Genomic DNA, 18,703 nt, shown 5'->3' with positions numbered 1-18,703 from the left:
GAAGGAACAAGACCGCCTGTATGACATTGACAAAATGTCGACTTCCTGCGAATACACTCCGGGTGAGGGCCACAGGTCAACAGGACAAGCAATTTTACTAGTCAGAATCGAGTCTTAGAGATTTTGTGTGGCGGATACGAAATGTACTTCGGACACTAGCGCAGATTGAAATCCTTGACGATAGAAAGACTGGTCACGGAAGATATTCCGCTTGCACTGCATATCGTCTCGAGTCATGCACTAGGGCTACTTGTTCAACAGTTCCACTTACTCGGAAGAGAAGATAGCGAGAAAGTAGGTAGGGTTGCATCCGCCAAGGGTACCGTACCTATGCTGGAGACGCACACGCGCATGACCCAACGAGGCTGGCATGCAATCCAGTACCTGAAAACCTAGAAACATATTACCTCGGCACAAGGTCCTTTCTTCCTCCTGTTCTTTCTTCTCCCTCTCTTCAAAATCCTCATACTTTGCCAGTGTCTACTATTTGTAACCGGGGTAATGGACTCCGTCCTCCATACTCCGTACCGGGTTAGTGGATTTACGTGCTGCACCCCCTCCACACGCCAATTTGTTCCGGCCCACAGGAGGCCGTCCGATTTTCCTCCGGCGCGCGGACGGAGGGGAAGGGGGCACGGCGAGACCCACGCATCCATCCACTCACGAACCATCCATCCACCGCTTCACGTACGACTTTACCCTGTCGTGTACTCGGAGCGTCCGTTGGTAGACATATATGCATTGCATACCTAGGTAGGTACCGGTACATATATAACCGGGAGATAAGTAACGAGTTATTATCTTCGCCACTTTGAGAAATTCCTGTCGGAGGAAGACCCGTGGGAAGCGGGAGAGACGACGTGGGTGAGTAACGGATCAGACGTCGTCATTATTTGCTACGTAGATCGAGCCTCCCCTAGCCTTTACAGTCCCTGCTATACGGTACCAAGTAATGACGAGTGCCGACTCCAGGGAACCCCGCTTTCTATCTAACCTAGGGTAAGTAGTAGGTGCGAGCAACGTCTCTGTGCAGTCCGGATTGGGTACTCGTACCGCTCCCCGGCGCTGCTTGCGCCAGACCTGTGTAGAGAACCGCCGCTAGGTATACAACGCTTCGGGCGGAGTTTCTTTGCCTGGAGGAGTCACTGGGCGTGGAGAGGTATATACCGTCGGGCTGGAAATCCCAGTCCCAATCTCCGAGCTCTAGAAGGTAAGTAGAAAGGAGAAGAAGGAAAGAACAGACCAGGCGCGGGGCACTCAATCGACCCCAGACCCAGACAGGCCTGAAGCTCGCCTCGAGTCGGAAGATATGTATGTACTGCCCGTTCGCTTAGCTTGGAGGGCAGAACACCCCCGTCGAGATGCGTCTGAACCTAGCAGATCGACACTCGCGTAACAGGCAGAGAGGCAGGGGTGCCACGCGCGCGCACACACTCATCTCACGGAACCGCTGTACCGACACATCTGCAGTACGCGTGGACGATATATCCGGGCAGGGATTCCTATTTCGTGATGTACCGCATTTTGACTCGCAAACGAACTCACTACATGGCTATTAGGTAGAAAACATACATATAGCCCCTCCATAGATTTGTGTCAATCGTGCATACCTCTCGCAACTGCGGTTAATTCCTGATCTGCCATCCCCGAGAGTTGAAAAAGTCACACTGCGCAGCCGCGTCAGGATCCGGTGTCGCGCTGATACTGTTATACGTGACGGCCTGGACCGTGAAGCCCACGCCCTCACCCTCCGCCGTCGAGCCCGGTGCGCCGGAGATGTAACTCGGCCAGTAGGGGGCGCCGGCAACACGCAACGGGTTCGGGTCGTGGAAGACGGTGAAGCTCACCCAGTAGCTGGTCATGATGTGTGCCAGCGTCAGGTTGTTCGCGCTGGGGTAGTTGGTCACGTTGGACGAGATGAAAGGGTTGGTGGCGCCGTGGAGCTCGCTCCCGGCGGCGAACGTGAGCTTGAACACCGCCGAGCTGTTGGAGAGTGAATCCACCATCGACGAGGCCATGTAGTAGGTCGGACAGTTGATAATAAAGTCCCCGAACCAGGTCTGGCGCTGGTAGAAGGTGCTGTTGAACTTACTGCGCGGATAGAGCGAGTAGAGGCGGGAGAAAAATGACGGCCCAGCGGAGGGGAAGAGATCTTCGGCCTGTTGTTAGGGGTGATGTGTCAGTAGCTGCAGATTAGGAAAATGGAAGAGAGGGCCCGGTCGAAACTCACATCTATCGTCTCGTCTATCTGAGACGTCTGCGTCATGTTGGAGAAAATATAGCCCTCGTAAGCGTCCCGGTTGGTGATCACGGGCACCCTGTAAAAGTTGCCTTTTGCAAATTCTTGGTCGGGGAGGTCGCGGATGAACTTGCCGTCCACCACTGGACCCCAGTAGTAGACGCCGTATGCATTGTCAGGTCCTGGGTACGTCGCATTTATCACTGCCTGGTTGAGGTTGCCCAGCGTAGCAGAAGACAGCCCTCGAAGACAATTGATATCCGAGCAGTTTGATAGCTTCAGAGCCGTGTTATACTGGGTGTTCTGCGTGCTCTTGTTGGCCAGGGGTTGCCACCAGGGATGGTCTGCAATTGCGGCCGCAAAGGGGGGAAAATCAGAACCGCTATTGGCGATCAGCTGGCACGATACACTGCCTCCACCAGCCGAACCTCCCCATATCGTGACCCGGCCTGGGTCACCACCAAAAGCACGGATGTTCCGCTGGACCCAATCCATGGCAGCTCGTTGATCGAGAAGGCCCGCATTCAGCGCTCCATTCTCAGCAATGGCATCCCCGCCCATGAACCCGAACATTCCCAAACGGTACTGGATACCCACATAGATGATGTTGCCGTCAGACCGGTTGACCAGGGCATCGCCCGGGTAGGAGAAGGGCGCGCTGCCGCCAACGTAGCCACCACCGTGGATGCTGGATTAGAATTTCCATAGTCAAAATCTGTATATCTGGATAGATTGGAATTGGATCACGCAAGACCAGCGAAGAGCCAGACCGACAGGCCACTGGATATCACTGGCCTCAGCTGTTAAAAAACTGGTCCAGAGAAATGCTACTTACGTGAAAAGTACAGGCAAGGCTGTGGAGACAGGCTTGGAAGGCACAAGGACGTCGAGAAGCAGACAGTCCTCTGATTGTCCTTGTGGTGCTGATGGAGTAGCATAAGTGGACCTCGCAGAGGATTGATAGCATGCAGGACCCAGAGTTGAAGCATTGATGGTCTGGCCGTTGTAGTTGTTCATATATTCGATAGGCACGGGTTTTGCCCAGCGTAGTTCGCCTGTGGGAGCGGCAGCATAACGGATGCCACGGTAGTAGTTGATGCCGGCGGTGGCATTCTGGTAGCCGCTGTATTTCACATAACCGAGATTGATGACGGGGACGGTAGAGGAAGAGTTCTGTGCCTCTGTGAACGTGCTGAGAAGAAGTACAGCTGCTACAACGGCTGGGATTTTCATGATTAGCAACAATGAAGACGTCTAAGTCGAGCCCTTGATTTATTCACAGGATGTAGGAGCACCGTTTAGTCGGAAATCACTCTTCTCCAAGACCGTTTTATGAGGTTCGTGGGCTCGAGCTCGACGTGGGATACTTGGAAAGCCATGGCGGGGAAGAATGAGCTCAGAGCTTGTTTCATGGCCAGCGGGTTGTTCTCCACCGACTTTTCACCTGCCGTCCTGCAGGTCACCAGATACAATTCGCGCAGGATGGAGATGTAAAGTTTGGCTTCTCGCAAAGAAGCGCACGAAGATTGAGGTGCCGGAGATAAAATGGGGAATTTCTGGGGTAATGCATTGGACTCACGTCGGAATATGGCCGGATGAACCTGTAATTGGAGGTTGCAAGAGGAGTAAAAAGAGGGAGACCAATTCTGCCTAATTCAGGAGATTCATGGTATTGGTGCCAGCCTCATTGCCCAGGAATGAGCGGGAAGCGGCACTTTGCAGGCTTTCGCCAAATGGACTGAGGGTACTTCATCCCCCGAATATTTGTGTCTGGCGGAACGGGTCGGCTATTGTGCCACCTAGACTAGGGGTCTTGCGAAGTCTGAAGACGCGAGGCACTCACACATGTATTCCGTCCTGATTTCCAGGATTCATCGTTGGACGTTGCACGCTGATATCACTTGTGCCCAGAGGTCGAGAGGCAGCACCAAAGCGAAACTGGTTCGGCCGGGGATGACATAGCTTTCAGATATTGAGAAAGTCGGTGAAGCAAACACCCTCAGCCGGTCAGGATGCGTTCGTGGCAAGGATGTGTCGTCAAGCACATTGATTCCCTTCGAAGATGTGTGCCTCGTCAAGCTCGTGTTGTTTGACGAGTTACGAGTGGCAGCTGTTGCCAGTGATCTTGGAAACGGATTAACCTTACTCCGCGATCCTATCGTATTCGGCAAGTTGGCCGGCCTATTACTCTGCGCCTGAAATCATTCAATCATACCTACCGAGTAGATATTACAACACGGTCCATACTGGTTGACAAAATACACAGAACTCGAAGTCGAACACAGCAAGCTCGAGCTTCTCTCTCCTTCATACTCGTGGACCAGGTGCTGTCTTCCCGAGCCGTCGGCTCGACTGCCTGACCGCACTCTCCCCCTTCCCCACCGCCACCGTGAATCGGCCATTTAGCCCGTGAGACTCCGAGAGTCGCACCCTATCTTGCTGCCGGGCTATCAACAAGTCAGTGCGGGGTTGTTCGGAGCAAGATTTGGTTTCTTGTTGCGATTTACGTTCAAGAGTGGCATATAATGCGATATTGCAGCCGAGTGCGTACACTCACAACTGAGCCTTCAAAGGTGCTTTGACGAGATCGAATGCCAGATCGATCTGGTTTTCCAGCCAGTCGTGAAGTGGACGATGAGATTTCTTGTCTCCAAGATGGACACTGAGTGCCGTCCAAGGGTCCGCTTGGATTGGCAACTGAATGTATAGGTTCAGTGGCGTCTGTCCTTGCGCTTCCCTTGCTGCAAACAATATCAGCAGTGACTTCTGGCTTTTGGCAGCATGCTGCCTACTGTCATCAACACCGCATTGACAAGCCGGCTTTGGCGCACTTGGGGTGAAAGACCTTGACGTCCTCCCGCCAAATGTATTGTGGTGTTAGGCGTGCTGTTTGAGAAAGTGTTTATCGCCAACAAGACCTTATCCGGGTCTCTACTAATTTCTGCGTGATTCAACTTTTGACTGGATATACGAAAAGCAAGAGAGAAAATCTCAGCAACACGGATCATGGCTCACTAAATATCCGTTTCATCAGATTGATCACTTCATCCCATTCTCTTCTCGGGCGCAGTGACAGAGATGCGCTCTGACCGAAATTGTTTTGCCACCCCAATCCTACCCCAATTCACAACTGAACCGGCACCACTTACTGCGTACACGAGCTTGACTGAGTGGGCATGCCGAACACCGGCTGGGTCGCAGGTACCTCATCGTCAGACCATGAGCGGTAAGTCAGTCATCGTGGCGAGGTGTTGACCCTGGCCATGCAAACCCGTCTTGGACATGACCTACCAACAGCAACCGATGAAAGGAGGACGCCCCAGGCTTCGACGTATCCAGCAGCATTGATCCTTTGAGGATCCCTATCTCCAGAAGTTCGGAAGACAGGACGATTGCGACTCCAGAGATAGTGTTGCAAAAGAAATTACAATCACACCGGGAAAATGGCCCACAATGAGCATGATGACGATAGCTGGACAATTGATAAGGGGTTGAGGCCAGTTTGGACAGAAAACAGGTTTTTGATATGGGGTTTTGTTGCCGTGCTGCGGACAAGGCAAAATCGAGTGGCCAAAATCTCACAACCTGCCGGTGGACACTGTCTCCGCAATTTGACCAGCTGACCTTGAAACAGAAGGGCATCGATATCCGGTCCTGAGGCTCAAGTCACGTGTTCTGCCCGGGATTTTGTCGCAGGTTGCAGCAGACATGGCGTCCAAGAGGGTTGCAATCTTGAGAAAACCGGTGAATGACAGAAGGTGAAGAGAATGGTACGCGTATACCTCCTGGCGGTGAGGATGGACGCCTCAACCTCGTCCCCTGCCATTGGATGCGTCACTACGCTCGCATTGGGAAAGGTCGCTTCGCTATCGGTCGGCAATCACCTTTCATCTCCTACCGGGTCCAGATGCATGAGGCTTTGGTCAGCTACTGTGCCCTGACCCCTGACTGCACTCCCCATTCCATTCCACGTCGAACTTGACCGGTCACTCACATGGAGACTCTGGACCTAGAACTGTGGTACCTGCAGGGGTCTCACACGTGGCACCCATGCGACTACCACCTCCGTCGAGGTTGGCGAGAAAAGCACCCCCTACCAGCTCGATTCGCTTCTTATGCTTCTTCTAGGCCCTGTCTTTGGCCGGTGCTTGATCAGCAGTCTCTCTTGTGCTATCAACGGTTTCTGAGCAAAGTGGTTCCTCAATCCTCAATCCTCAATGCCTGAGACCAGCTGACTGACTGATTGACTACCTAGGTACCCATCCAACCTACCTACCTCGCCCGTGAAAAGACTTGATTCTTTCAAATCAAGCTTTCTCCGGGCGGAGGCAGACGAGGCGCCAAAAAAGGTGTATGGAATTAGAGTGGTGAATGTGTTCTCCAAATTGTACACCAGTATTTCAAGATACTGGGTGTGTGTATGCAGCTACCTGTACATCAAGCCAGTCACGATAGCAAAGCCCAGATGTGCCGCCCACGCTGCCGTCCTTGTCCTGAAAACAGGACATCGAATAATTCATTTTTCCCGCTTTTCCTTCCTAGTAACTCCCTCCCGCCAGTCGAAGCAAGTGATGCTCCTCAGTCCATACATAGAATATTGTCCCGATCGACTTATCAACAGATGTTCCCCTGCTCAGTGCTCACAGACCCAAGTCCCTCTCAAAAGACCTCCTTCACGAGCATCTTCTTGTTGATTTTCCCCATCGCATTCCTCGGTATGCTCTCCACGACCTTCAACTCCTGCGGGATCTTGTAATTGACCAATTTATCCTTCAAGGCCCTGCGCATGTCCATCACTCCCCACTGCTTGCCTCCCCGCCCACCGCTTTTGCCTTTGTCGCTAAGAACCACGACCGCGGCGACCTTTTGACCCCATTGCTCGTTGGCAATGCCCACCACAGCGGCTTCAGCGATTTCGGGCAGCGAGAGAAGTTCCCGTTCAACCTCCAAGGCCGACACTTTTTCTCCCCCGGTTTTGATGATGTCGACGGATTTGCGGCCCCGAATGAAGTACATCGGCCCACGGGCCCAGGGGGATTGCTCGCTCTTGCCTGTTCCAGGGACGAGTTGGCGGACTGCCACGTCTCCTGTCTTGAACCAGTCTCCTTTTCCGTCCTCGGATTCGACGAATTCTGCCGCTGTGGCAGACGGGTTACGGAAATACTCCTTGAACACAGTGGGGCCACGGAGCTGAATTTCTCCTTCTTGCGGTTGACCGTCCTTATCCAGTTCTTGGCCCGCTTTTATCACACTGCCTGTCTCTGTATCGACAAGTCGTATCTCGACTCCCGGTAATGGCCACCCAACCGATCCGTCGACACGATCCTCAAATGCCAATCCGCAAGATAATGCCATGCCAACCTCCGTCATCCCGTAGCGCTCGAGAAGGACATTGCCACCTGAAAGCTCTGTCCAAGCTTGCTTTACCGGAGTAGGGAGGGCTGCAGAACCAGATATATTCAGTCGGAGGTAGCCAGGGGAAATCGCTGTGCGGGTCGCGGTCTGCATTTCTGGGGAGAGGGAGGAATGAGTCGCCAGAAGGCGGTTGTATATCGTCGGGACACATGTAAGAAAAGTTATCGGCCTTTTCTTTTGGTCTGGTAAAGGGGGGGAGGAGTTGGGGAGGAACGGCGCAGCGAGTCGCTTCCACACTGTGTCCGCGTTGAACGGGTATGCGAACTCGATTGCCGAGCCGGCCATTAGCGGAGTAAACAGTGCGTTGATCGTGCCATGGATATGGTGGAGTGGGAGAACGTGGAGGAGCAGGTCTGATGAGCTGTATTTCCATGCTGCGATCAGGGAACTCGATTGCGCCACCATATTGGCCACAGATAGAACCACGCCCTTGGGACGACTGGTGGTCCCAGAGGTGTAGAGCATGAATCCACCATGCTCAATGCTCTTGGAGCTGATCTGGACATTCTCGGCGGACAGAGCTCCGGTCTCAATCTTGGAGAGGATTCCCAGTTTTGGTACATGGTTCAGTCCTTCTTTTACCACCTCTTTTGCCTTCTCTTGGAACTTCTCCGTCGACAGGAATAGTGCGGCTTCGCTGTTCTCGAGGATGTATCGCAGCTCGGAACTCGGATGAGTATGCGCCAACGGGAGGGCGATTGCATCGTGGGAAAGAATTGAGAGGAACGTCACTTCGGGACCATTGTCAACATGGGCAGCACAGGAATTGCAGTTACTGGTGCCGCACCCACATAGTCATATCCGTTTTCCGCCAGAAAAGCTATTCTCTCACCCACCAGAGATCTGCCCCCAGCAAGAGCGGTCAAGTTGTCCTTTGCGGCAGCAACATCATGGAGGAGACTGCCGTAGCAGAAGGTACGGTCAGACGCGCTGTGTATTATCGCAGGAGATTTTGGATCGTGCTTGGCGATGGCTGCAAAGATGGGCGAGCAGGGGAGGGTGGATGCCATCCTGATCGAGAATCCTTGAAAGCTCTTGCATATCGTAGAGGAGAATCCGGAGGAGCTCGAGAGAGCTGTCCGCGGCGATGCAGCTCCTATACGGCCTCCAGCTCTTCTGAGCTGTGAGGTTGCCGCGTTGAAGAGGCGAGAGGTTGGAGGGGCAGGACCCATCCTGGAACCATTGTTGACCGTTGAACTCGCTCACCGAAGATACCGGGCTCGAGCACTAGTCTCGGAAGCAATCTAAGACAAGAAGAGGAAAGAGATCAGACACAGGTCCCGGATCATGGTGAAAATTATGAGGAGGGACGACGTTTGGAGAAGTTTAACATTTAATTTATTAAAACGCCTTCATGTGACGACATGCCCCAGTTTCAGCTACTTATCTTAACCACAATCCCGATGAAAGTTGCTGTAACTCCAGTGCGCCATTTTGCTGGTTTTCGGCCAGGATAACAAGGTCCCCCGCAGTTGCGATCGACTTGAGCATCTTATCGACATTGTTCTTCATTAGATTCGCTGGGCCGATGACCTGTGCGATCCTCTGCCATTCATTCCCCAACTGTGACCCGCATATCTGAGCTGCAAATGTTGATGTGACGACCAAGCATACCACCAGATGTACTACAAGTACAATCAACACAGCCATGAGCCCTTTCTGGCGTACCGGTAGGTTGACGTTGACGAAAAAGACTGCCCAACAGGACCTCTGACATTGAAGGCCGGCAAGTGGTCGTAGAAATCCAAGCTGACGAGCACCGTCAGGACGGATTGGACCGCACATGCGATACTGCCGCCATTGCGAATGATCTCTTGAAAGAGCAATGCATGTGAATTGTGTGGGTAGGTGAACATGCACTCCTTGGGAACGTCCTGCTGGTTCATCTAAAGCCGACATCGATCCCATTGACACTTCCATCTCCATCATATTGCATCCTCGATCTCGAATCTGACGAGAATCGAACATGTGGTCTCCCTTCCCTTCAAATCCAGCATGCGAATAAAGTTCCAGCCCGGGGACACATACAGCAACCTCACAGCAGCCACGGCAAAGATCGGATTTATGGCAAAACTGTCATCGCTCTTGATGAGCATCCGCAGGAACACCAGCTCATTGTCTTCGTACTCCCACAGCAGTACCTCGTCCCAGACAGGATCCGTGGTTGGGGGTTGTTCACCTCTGTGCAGCAGCCCGAGCTTGTGTTGTCTGTAGTGTGCCGTCTTACGCTTGGGGGCTTCATCGTCTTCGATGTCAGGGTGGTAGAGTTTGCAGGTCAAGTACGGCTTGATGTCACCAGGTTCACGCCCTTGTGGTACAGGTACATCCGTGGCTCCTGCGACATGGAGACGGAGTATCTTCTTCTTCCCGGTGTTGAGTCGGCCGGATCCTCCCGCTCGGAGGGCCGCTGGCTTCAAAACATACCCATCTGTGCCGCTGAATAGCGCCTCGTTCAGTTGGATACTTGCGCCGAAGGTCTGCCAATTGAGGGCACAGACTTGAGCACCAATACCCCAGAACTGCACCGGCTTGAGGTTCTGGGAAGAGATCCGCGTGCCCTTAGGATACACCCGCATCAGATGTCGGGCATTGTGGCGAGCAATGTTGGCGTTCTCCTTAGGCATAAGGGCCTTGAGGCCGGTTTCGGAGACATTGATGAGGTGATGATGGGGCCCATCCTTGAGCCCAGCTTCACCATACCATGAACTGTCGCGTGGTTTCACTGATTGAGCGTACACACCTAGCTCGGCGAGTTCAGGGATGATGATGCTGGGTGCAGCCTTCTTCTTCTCGTTGTAGGCCTTTCTGGCCTGTTTGATTTCTTCATCCTCGTCGCCTGAGTTGGAGTTTTCCTCCTCCTCACTCTTGGCTTCGTTGGGGAAATGGTATTCAACGATGAGAACAATTTTTGACCCAAGGTCCTCTACAGTCACCTGGTCGTCAGCGCCTTGCTGCTCGTCGTGCCCCTTTTGCCTGACGGCCTTGCTCAACAGCCTGTCGCCCCATACCTCTTTCATGATTTCGACGAGACGCAGTTGACCATGGGCATCGCAATGGTTCTCCAGAGACAGGAGAATGGGAGCTGCTCTGTATCCTGGCTGGGAGGAAGATTGACTAGCTTCCTGGTCAATGACGTCGCGGATCGTCTCGCAGACCGCTCGGAAAGGGATGTTCGAGACGAGCGTATAGCCATGCGTGACCTTGGGTTCGTCTTTGTTCTCCTCGCTGTCCCAGGCATCGATCTCTACACAGCGGGATCCGGTGTTGAGGGCGGTTCTGTAGGCATCGGCAGAAGAAGTGCCGTAGAGCTGATTAGCCAACAGGTAGGTGTTGTGACTGGAGCTGATGAAATATTCAGACAGTGGATAAGATCGGTCCGTGATATAGGATGGGACTTCAATATGTGGCTTGCTGACGAGCGCGCGTAGTGGCTCGGTGACCTGGTCTGGACTGTCTAGCGCAGCGTCTTGCTCCGAGATGACATTTTGCTGTACCAGGTACGCCTTGAGGGCATGGCTGACTCGGAGCTGATGCTTGGTGATTTCGGTTGCGCGCGAGCCACGACCACCGCCGGCAACTGTCGAGGCATCAATGACGTCGCCGGCGTCCTCGTTGTCGACTTTGCCATTCTTCTTCGAGAAGGGATTCAGCTTGGCCATGTGCGAGGCAAGGTGGGACGAGGTTGAGTCGGGCATGGTGGACAGGTAGAGAGAGCGTCAACTCGATGAGCACAGAGTAGAGTGACGAGCCTTGGGGTTAAGTGTTTTTCTAATGTCGAAGTCACCAGCGTGCCTCGCCAAACAAATAAGATCCCACGGCGACGCGTGTGAATGTCAGCTGAGGGACCAAGGAGGAGCAGAAGGATGTTCGGCTTATCCTAGTTGTATATTAGTCCTGTAACCATACAATCCTTCCAGAGCCTCACCGTGTTGAAGCGCCTTTTCTTTGTCTGTGATTCTCTGATGCTCCCAAACCCTTCTGGCACTCCTTGTACTGGTATGCATTAGGTAGGTCTTCCTCTCCCAGAGAGGTCGTCCAAGATAGCCGCCGTGGATAAGCCTCGTCACCCCTCCGAGTCGTGTGACGTACTACATGCGCCAGATGATCTACTGCTCCGACGTAGTAACTTCCATATATGATTCTACACTCCTCCCGACCGCTGCACCTTTGGCTACAGCCATTATTCAATCCAACATCCTCTTCAAGTTCTCCGCCCTCGCCAGCATTTCAGTCCACCAGCATTCAGGAGCGGTCTGGACAATAGCCAAATGAGGCGATATGTGACTGCTCGCGCCTCTCTTTGCCGTACACTATCGACAAGAAGGATGGCAAGCACCTCCGCCACGCCCGTGGAGGACACGATTCGAGCAAAGGTGAGTTTCAGATCCAGCCTCGTGGTCGTTGGGCCAAAGTCAGAAAACCGAAAAAGAGAAAGCTGTGGTGTTTTTGGAAAGTCTCAACCCCAATATAGCCCAGTCTTCATCCATATATCGAACACATCCCTTTCAGGTAGGTAGTATCTGACCCGGCCGAACCAGGTCACGGAAGCATTGAATCCCACCAGCCTCACGATCCGGAACGACTCGCATCTCCATTCCCACCACAAGGCCATGGCAGGCTCGACGTCCAAGGAGACGCATTTCTTGTGAGTTATCGATACTTCATCCATCTTCGCCCGCGCTTTCCCCTTCTCAAACTTGACGAAGAAACCCGCCTTACCTCCCACCATTGTCGCTGTTTACTCTACCTCAATTAACTATCTCATATCTTTCTCCGCTTGTACTAACAAATACACCACCCGGCAGTCTCGACATCACATCCCCATCCTTCCAATCGAAACCGCAACCGGCGCGGCACAGGATGATTTACTCACTCCTGAAAGAGGAGCTCGACCGGCCCGGCGGCATCCACGCTCTGCAACTCCGCACCAAGACGCCAGAGGAGGTTGAGAGGGAGCTTGCGAGGCGGAAGGACGCTCAAGGGGCGGCGGCCTGAATGTTCGACTTTGGTATTCCACTGCGCTTGGTCTGTCTTGGGTCTATTAGGATCCAGGGGCTCGGCTCACCCGGCTATTGACGCACACCATCGTGGTCCGTTTCTCAGCCGATCTCGTCTCTCAGAGATACGAGTAGATAGACACCTTTGCTCGACGGCCCCAAGACCTACCTGCCTTCCTACCTTCCAGCTTACCAGCTTACCAGCGTACGCACAAGAGTGAACACGTCCAACCGTCCAAACTACAGGGTACATAGGTACGCGGTTACATAGTTCCAGCCTCGACTAATCCAGTGTCGAGCATATTACCGAGAGTATATACTACATACACAATTCTCGTACTTCCCTACCTAGTTATCTATGCTGTACATATGTGCATGCTTAGGTATATAAGCCGTCCAAAGACAATAAAAAGACCTCGAGCTTGAGGATGGCGCCCTCATACATATTACACCGCATTCGTCCATATCCGTTTGGACAAGCCACGGAGTATGTCCGCGAGTGTGTCACTCAGCTCCTGTTGCTGTTGCTGCAAGCGGGTTAGGATATGGTCAGAAATCGGAGGAGAAAAACGAGCTACACGATTCATTCTACCGCTGCCCCGACTGCACACAAGACAAAGTAGATCCAGCAACTCCGTCGAAAAGAACTCGAAAAGGAATTATTAGCGGGTAGTGTGTATAGGTATCTAATGGGCGTTTTGATCCTGTACAGTGTCACCCAACCAACCAGCCCGAAATCCCTCCGTTGGCAGAAGGAATCGAAAACAGATAGATGAGCATTTTTGCGCCGGCTTTTTCTGCAAAAAAAAGGAACATATGAGATGCTGAAAACCCTTCCGACCACCTTCCTTTGCCCGCTCTAGTGCGCTCCCATCTTCCTCACGAATACGAGTCGTGTCGACTCTCGGGTGATCCAAAAACAAACAAAAAGAAGAGGCACATTGTGGTCTGTTTCACCAACGATAGATGCCGCCCACTCTTTCTGGACACATCATATCAAATGTAAACTTGCGAGAATTAAGTGCACCATGGAATCGCCAGTTTCACGTTTGTCACGATTCCTGTAGGTGACTGAGCATTGGTTTGTGATTCAGACGGTGGAGGACTGTTATCGCCGTCACCCTAATGATTATTCGTAACAGTAACAGCCACCGCCACGACCACAACAATAATGATGATGATGAGGACTAGACGAAGGTTAGCATGTTCAGGTTGACAGAGCCCAACGAAGACTCACCAATAATGCCCAAGCATATCCACTTCTTGCGGCGCGCAGCTCGGGCCTTGACGACCGCACCCTCAAGCTCAACATTTGCCTTGGCCACGTGTTCTGCAACTTGCTCGCCTTGCTCCTCGATCTGAGTGACTGCAGGCTCTTGCTGCACCACCAAAGCCTCGAGGTCTTGGAAGAGCTGGGCAAGCTCGATCATCTGTCGTTCAATCTTCTGGATGTCTTCGTGACGTTGAGAAACATTTCGCGCCACAGTTTGTGCTTCACCGCGTCGGTCGCTCTGGATCAATGCAGAAGAGAAGATTTGCTGGTTATTGGGGTCTTCCACGGCTTCACGCACTTCTGCGTCTGACGCGTCGGGGCGGACGATTCGGTATTGTCTGGCCATCTGTTCTTGAGACGCTTTTCGGAATTCCCGCTCGACCTGTTGGTATTGGTTGATCGCTGTCTTCAACCTCCGATCGACCTTGCCCACTTGCGGGGCATTGCGCGGGTTTCCGGATTCTGGTTGTTGCTTGATGCCCTTGACGCGGCTGACCAGACCGCGGTATTTTGTCATGATGGTCTCTCCGGTGCGGTCGACCTCCATGCGCAACGGCGACTGAGCAGATGTGTTCGTGTCAGCTAGGTATCGTGATTGAAGGCCCTTGAGACGCTGCAGGTCTGCCTCGATTTCATCGATGGCTTGGTCAACGGCCCGGCATTCATTGAGGATTCGGTTTGGGTCGGCGCCGTTCATGTTTCGCATTTCTGCAGAGGGTATGTTAGCCAGCAGTCACACACGAGGTATTGTCGAGCTTCGTGTACCATAACCGCCTTGCCGCTGTTCATCCTGAGCATAATAGCTGCTGCCTTGTTGCTGAGGCTCCGGGCGTTCGCTGTAGTTTCCCTGATTGCCATATGCTTCATTGTCATAGCCTCCTTGAGCGTATGGATTTCCAGCTTGTCCGTAGGGATTGTAGGTGCCGTAGCCCTGGTTGCCTTGTTGGTTGTTCTAATTGGACCGATGTAGATGTCAGCAGCAGTTCTCAAAAGGAGTGCAACGCAACGGTCATTGAATTCCATTGACTGCGCTTCAGGGGTTGATAGCAGGATAAGGCGACCCGATGTCTCTCAGGCGGGCAACTACATACGCTCATGATGCCAGAGAAATGAGACGGGTATTAAAGGCGTATAGGTGACGATAAAGGGTCAATCGGGGGCTCCCAGTAAGCGCGGAGAACCGTGGAACAGGAAACCTGGAGAGAAAGGAGGTCGACGCGCAGCGAACCCAGGTACGCGATACAAGACCGAAGAAAATGAGAAAGGAAGGAATAAAAGGAGGAGGATGAAAGTCTAAGATGGAGGTGGAATCAGCAGCGGCTGAATAGAAAATCTGAAAGAAGAAAAGGAACTTGGAGGTGTTTAGAGAGATGGCGGGCTGAGTGATCACAGCTGCGAGGAATCTGATCAGCTCGGGAACGGAGTTGGAAGGGAAGCGTGGGAAGGAAGCGGCGCGCGAGGGAGCGAGCTGCACTGCAGCCAAAGGCACCCTTGCGACCCTGGGGGTGCAATTATTCCGACGAGAATTCCATAGGGGAGCCTAAAGTGCCCCTCGGACCCTGCTACCCCTAGTAGGAGGGAGCTGCGTCCAGGCTTCAACCCCAAAAGGGTCTGGGCGTCCTATGTCCACTGCAGTGCCCCGTGCCCAGAGCGGCGCCTCAGGGCTTCGCGGCCTAGTGACTTTAAGCTGCCGACCTCTGACCTGCAGGTTGCGTGGTGGGGAATAAAATATACGAATCTTCCAACCTGACTGCGGCTGTGACTCTCCCACTGCTACCCGAACCATCCAAGAAGCCTTCACAGAGAAACGTCCATCGGCGACAGCATGATCATCACTGGTTCGTCTCTAACGCAGGTCAGCGCTTGACCCGTTCTGCCATGCCTATTCCGACCTCGTCCGGGATGAGATAATTTGATGGATTCTCAAGGACCTGGTAACCACTCTGACAAACCAGTGCCTCGCTAGAAGCCTGCATCGCATCTCACACCCAATCAAATCACCCCCAATCTTACTTTAGCCTGGGGAACGCTTTCCTCCTTCACCAGTGTTACCAATAACGCCTCAGGCTCCGAAAAAGAGATGGATCGGCTTGGTGGGGATAGTCACATCAGATATATGGTTTCAGCAGTTGCCTGAAGTTCTTGCCCTTGTTGGACACTGCTATAGAATTGTGGTGAATATGATTGTCGAGGACTCAGGCATAGCAGTTTTGCCGCAGCCACCATTGAGTCGCCGGAGTAAATCTCAACCCGCCCCACGATGATCCGTGTGGCATGATATAGGCACCGACCTTTGGATTCCAGCTGCCTGGAGCGAAAACCACATCTCGAAAGAGATTTTGACGGCCCCAATAATGGCCGGTCAGTGACAAGCTCTCAGCCACGACCCCCACACTGGTGCTAGAGCCTCGCTCCATCAGATCCACAGGGTCTCACAGGGGCGCAAGGCTGCGACATTAACGCCATGGACATTGGTTGGGCCGAGTCCATCACCACCTCTTTGATTCATCACCTCCCACCCATTCCTTATCCGTGTAACCAAGACGACGTTTGACATCTAGGACCGTCTCCTCGTCACCCATGTTCTTGCCAATATCGTCGGACAACTTGATTGCTGGTCTGCCACCCGCCTTGGACAATTTGATGACGATGTTCAATGGTTTGGATTTGGTTTCGGGGTCCGACTTGCGTCTAAAGTCGTTGGTGAAGAATGTGCCAACCCCGAAAGAAGGCTTGAACCCGAGGGCTTCTGCCAGTTCCCGGTACTCGATGCATTTTTCCACATTGAGTGAGTCTGAGAACACAATACTCTTACCGCCAACTCCTATAGAATTGTAGAATTTATCAGCGGCTTTGATATATTCTTTGGGATCCCCAGAGTCTTGTCTGACGCCTGCAAACACTTCAGCATAGTAAGGCTGATCCGTTGTCGGATGGCTTTCGTCAGTATAACCGGTCGATTCGTCCCGCGAGGCCGACGTCCGGGCCGGCGTCCGTTTCTTGAACGCCTTGAAGAAGTCGGGCGTGCCGAACGTATCTGTAAGTGCAATGCCTAGAACCCCCTTGCCGAAGCAGTCAAGCCAATACCGGAGGCCATTTTCATTAGCATGTTCGTAGTCATTGGTCAGGGCGGCGATCCCCATGTACCATTCGTGGGCCACTGTCCCAATAGGAGGTATGCTATACTTCATCGCAAAGTACACATTGCTCGTGCCCGACAGCTTCCCAGGCAGGTCCTTTTCATGTGAAGCTCTTACTAGACCTTTAATCACGAGGTCTTGGGTGTGGAAGTCGCGTCTTCTTCGAGAGCCGAACTCCGAAACGACGCAGCCTGCGCCGAACAACTGCACTCCCTTCCCGTATGCCCGCTCCTCTTGTCCGGTGTGATCCCAGTCCCTGTCAATGAACCTGAAGTATGCTTCGCTGGTCAAGGCAAGGAGGGGGATTTCGTACAGGGTTGTCTCGACCCATTGACCAGTGACAGTAATGTGGAGGTCTCCGTACGCTCCGTCGACCGGCTTGAAGTCGAGATGCACTTGCTCGGCGGGTCGGAGTCGAAACTTCTGGAGATAGTCCAAGTAATCGGAGGACAAGAAGGGACAGTGTTTTCTGAGATATTGCAACTCTTGCTGTTCCAGTGTAATGTTCCCCAACTTGGCAATCTGTTCTCTCAGCCAGGCGACGGCCTCTTGGTTCAATCGCATCTGCGGCGTGCGATTGGTGAACTTATATTCAACATCGACCGAAGGGAAGTACTTCAGGATCGCACATTGCATCGTCAGCTTGTAAAGGTCAGTGTCGAGGAAGGAGAAGACGCCTTCGGGCAGCTTTGGTTGTGCCATCTTGTCAAGCACGAGACCTGTCTCAACAAAGTCCACATCTGAGAGATGGAGGAAAGGCTATATCGGTTTGCAGGCGGGCTTCTTATATACAGCCTTCCAGAAAGCGAAAGCGCGTGTCCGTAGCACAGGGTCTGACAGATGGTGCAGGGACAATGTGAGAGTCTGATATCAGACTGGATGAACTTTGTCCCCAAAGACGGTACAGTGACATAATAATAATGTGCTCCGAGTCGATAAAGAACCCACAGCTGTTTAGCCGATCGCCCAGATTGTCGCTGTTCCCCGCGCATTGATACTCCTCGATTTTGACTTTATCCGTGCCTTCCAGAAGCCATGAGTTTAACGAAATTTCAACGACCCGTGACTGACAGACCTTTTGAGGTCTTTTGGGAATGTGTTATCTGTCAATTCCATGGGGCTCAGAACCGAGAATGCTCGACCGTGGGCCCCTTCTTCGTCGACGTAACTTGCGCACGCTGCAGCTTTCTGACCCAACTCAATGTCAGCGCCAGTATGCCGAACCCGCCTCGCCACATCTTGGTCAGGGACAGTATGCTGGACCTAGACAAATTACATGGGAGATATTGTGAGATATTGTCTGGATTGAGGCTGAGTCACCAGTTTTCCCCATGGCTGACTCGCCGCATCGTGGATGAGCGTCTCACCACCGTGCTTCACCAGTCTTTCCGAATTTGGGTATATTCAAATGCCACCATACCTCAGCAATGTTCTTACGTCGTCGTGCCTTAGCTCAAGCCGTACAAGGAACTTGAAGTCATGGTCGAGACTTTCACCCCAAAGACCTTACTAGTAATGGTCAGCGTGCCAGTACCGGCTGTCAGGCCAGCCTGACTCAAGTGTGCTTCTCTAGCTTCTTCCCGCACTAGACAGCTACGGGGGTGTATCCAATGAGCTACAAGGGGTGTATCCCAACCAG

At 52.8% G+C, this 18,703-nt stretch overlaps 6 protein-coding genes across 6 annotated transcripts; 1 reads left to right on the top strand and 5 right to left on the bottom strand.

Moving 5' to 3' along the window:
* Positions 1 to 1,625: 1,625 nt before the first annotated feature.
* Positions 1,626 to 3,472, bottom strand: Z520_08167 (uncharacterized protein; the record flags this gene model as incomplete). The annotated part of the gene is made up of 3 exons (XM_016778664.1): positions 1,626 to 2,159; positions 2,231 to 2,927; positions 3,075 to 3,472. The coding sequence occupies 3 exons, from the start codon at positions 3,470 to 3,472 to the stop codon at positions 1,626 to 1,628; spliced, it is 1,629 nt and encodes a 542-aa protein (XP_016630035.1).
* Positions 3,473 to 6,898: 3,426 nt separating this feature from the next.
* Positions 6,899 to 8,664, bottom strand: Z520_08166 (uncharacterized protein; the record flags this gene model as incomplete). The annotated part of the gene is made up of 2 exons (XM_016778663.1): positions 6,899 to 8,385; positions 8,442 to 8,664. The coding sequence occupies 2 exons, from the start codon at positions 8,662 to 8,664 to the stop codon at positions 6,899 to 6,901; spliced, it is 1,710 nt and encodes a 569-aa protein (XP_016630034.1).
* Positions 8,665 to 9,579: 915 nt separating this feature from the next.
* Z520_08165 (uncharacterized protein) lies at positions 9,580 to 11,349 on the bottom strand (the record flags this gene model as incomplete). Its single annotated transcript, XM_016778662.1, has 1 exon — positions 9,580 to 11,349. The coding sequence occupies one exon, from the start codon at positions 11,347 to 11,349 to the stop codon at positions 9,580 to 9,582; it is 1,770 nt and encodes a 589-aa protein (XP_016630033.1).
* Positions 11,350 to 11,979: 630 nt separating this feature from the next.
* Positions 11,980 to 12,649, top strand: Z520_08164 (uncharacterized protein; the record flags this gene model as incomplete). The annotated part of the gene is made up of 3 exons (XM_016778661.1): positions 11,980 to 12,027; positions 12,193 to 12,299; positions 12,460 to 12,649. 3 exons carry the CDS (start codon positions 11,980 to 11,982, stop codon positions 12,647 to 12,649), a joined length of 345 nt encoding a protein of 114 aa, XP_016630032.1.
* A 1,124-nt stretch (positions 12,650 to 13,773) lies between these two features.
* On the bottom strand, positions 13,774 to 14,621 carry Z520_08163 (uncharacterized protein; the record flags this gene model as incomplete). Its single annotated transcript, XM_016778660.1, has 2 exons — positions 13,774 to 13,838; positions 13,889 to 14,621. The coding sequence occupies 2 exons, from the start codon at positions 14,619 to 14,621 to the stop codon at positions 13,774 to 13,776; spliced, it is 798 nt and encodes a 265-aa protein (XP_016630031.1).
* A 1,792-nt stretch (positions 14,622 to 16,413) lies between these two features.
* Z520_08162 (uncharacterized protein) lies at positions 16,414 to 17,766 on the bottom strand (the record flags this gene model as incomplete). Its single annotated transcript, XM_016778659.1, has 1 exon — positions 16,414 to 17,766. One exon carries the CDS (start codon positions 17,764 to 17,766, stop codon positions 16,414 to 16,416), a length of 1,353 nt encoding a protein of 450 aa, XP_016630030.1.
* Between the last annotated feature and the right edge of the window lie 937 nt (positions 17,767 to 18,703).

The sequence above is a fragment of the Fonsecaea multimorphosa genome (genome assembly GCF_000836435.1).
Source record: "Fonsecaea multimorphosa CBS 102226 unplaced genomic scaffold supercont1.18, whole genome shotgun sequence".
NCBI classification, from domain to species: Eukaryota; Fungi; Ascomycota; class Eurotiomycetes; order Chaetothyriales; family Herpotrichiellaceae; genus Fonsecaea; species Fonsecaea multimorphosa.
The sequence above is the reverse complement of the archived record's forward strand: the minus strand, read 5'-3'. Positions and strand labels throughout refer to the sequence as shown.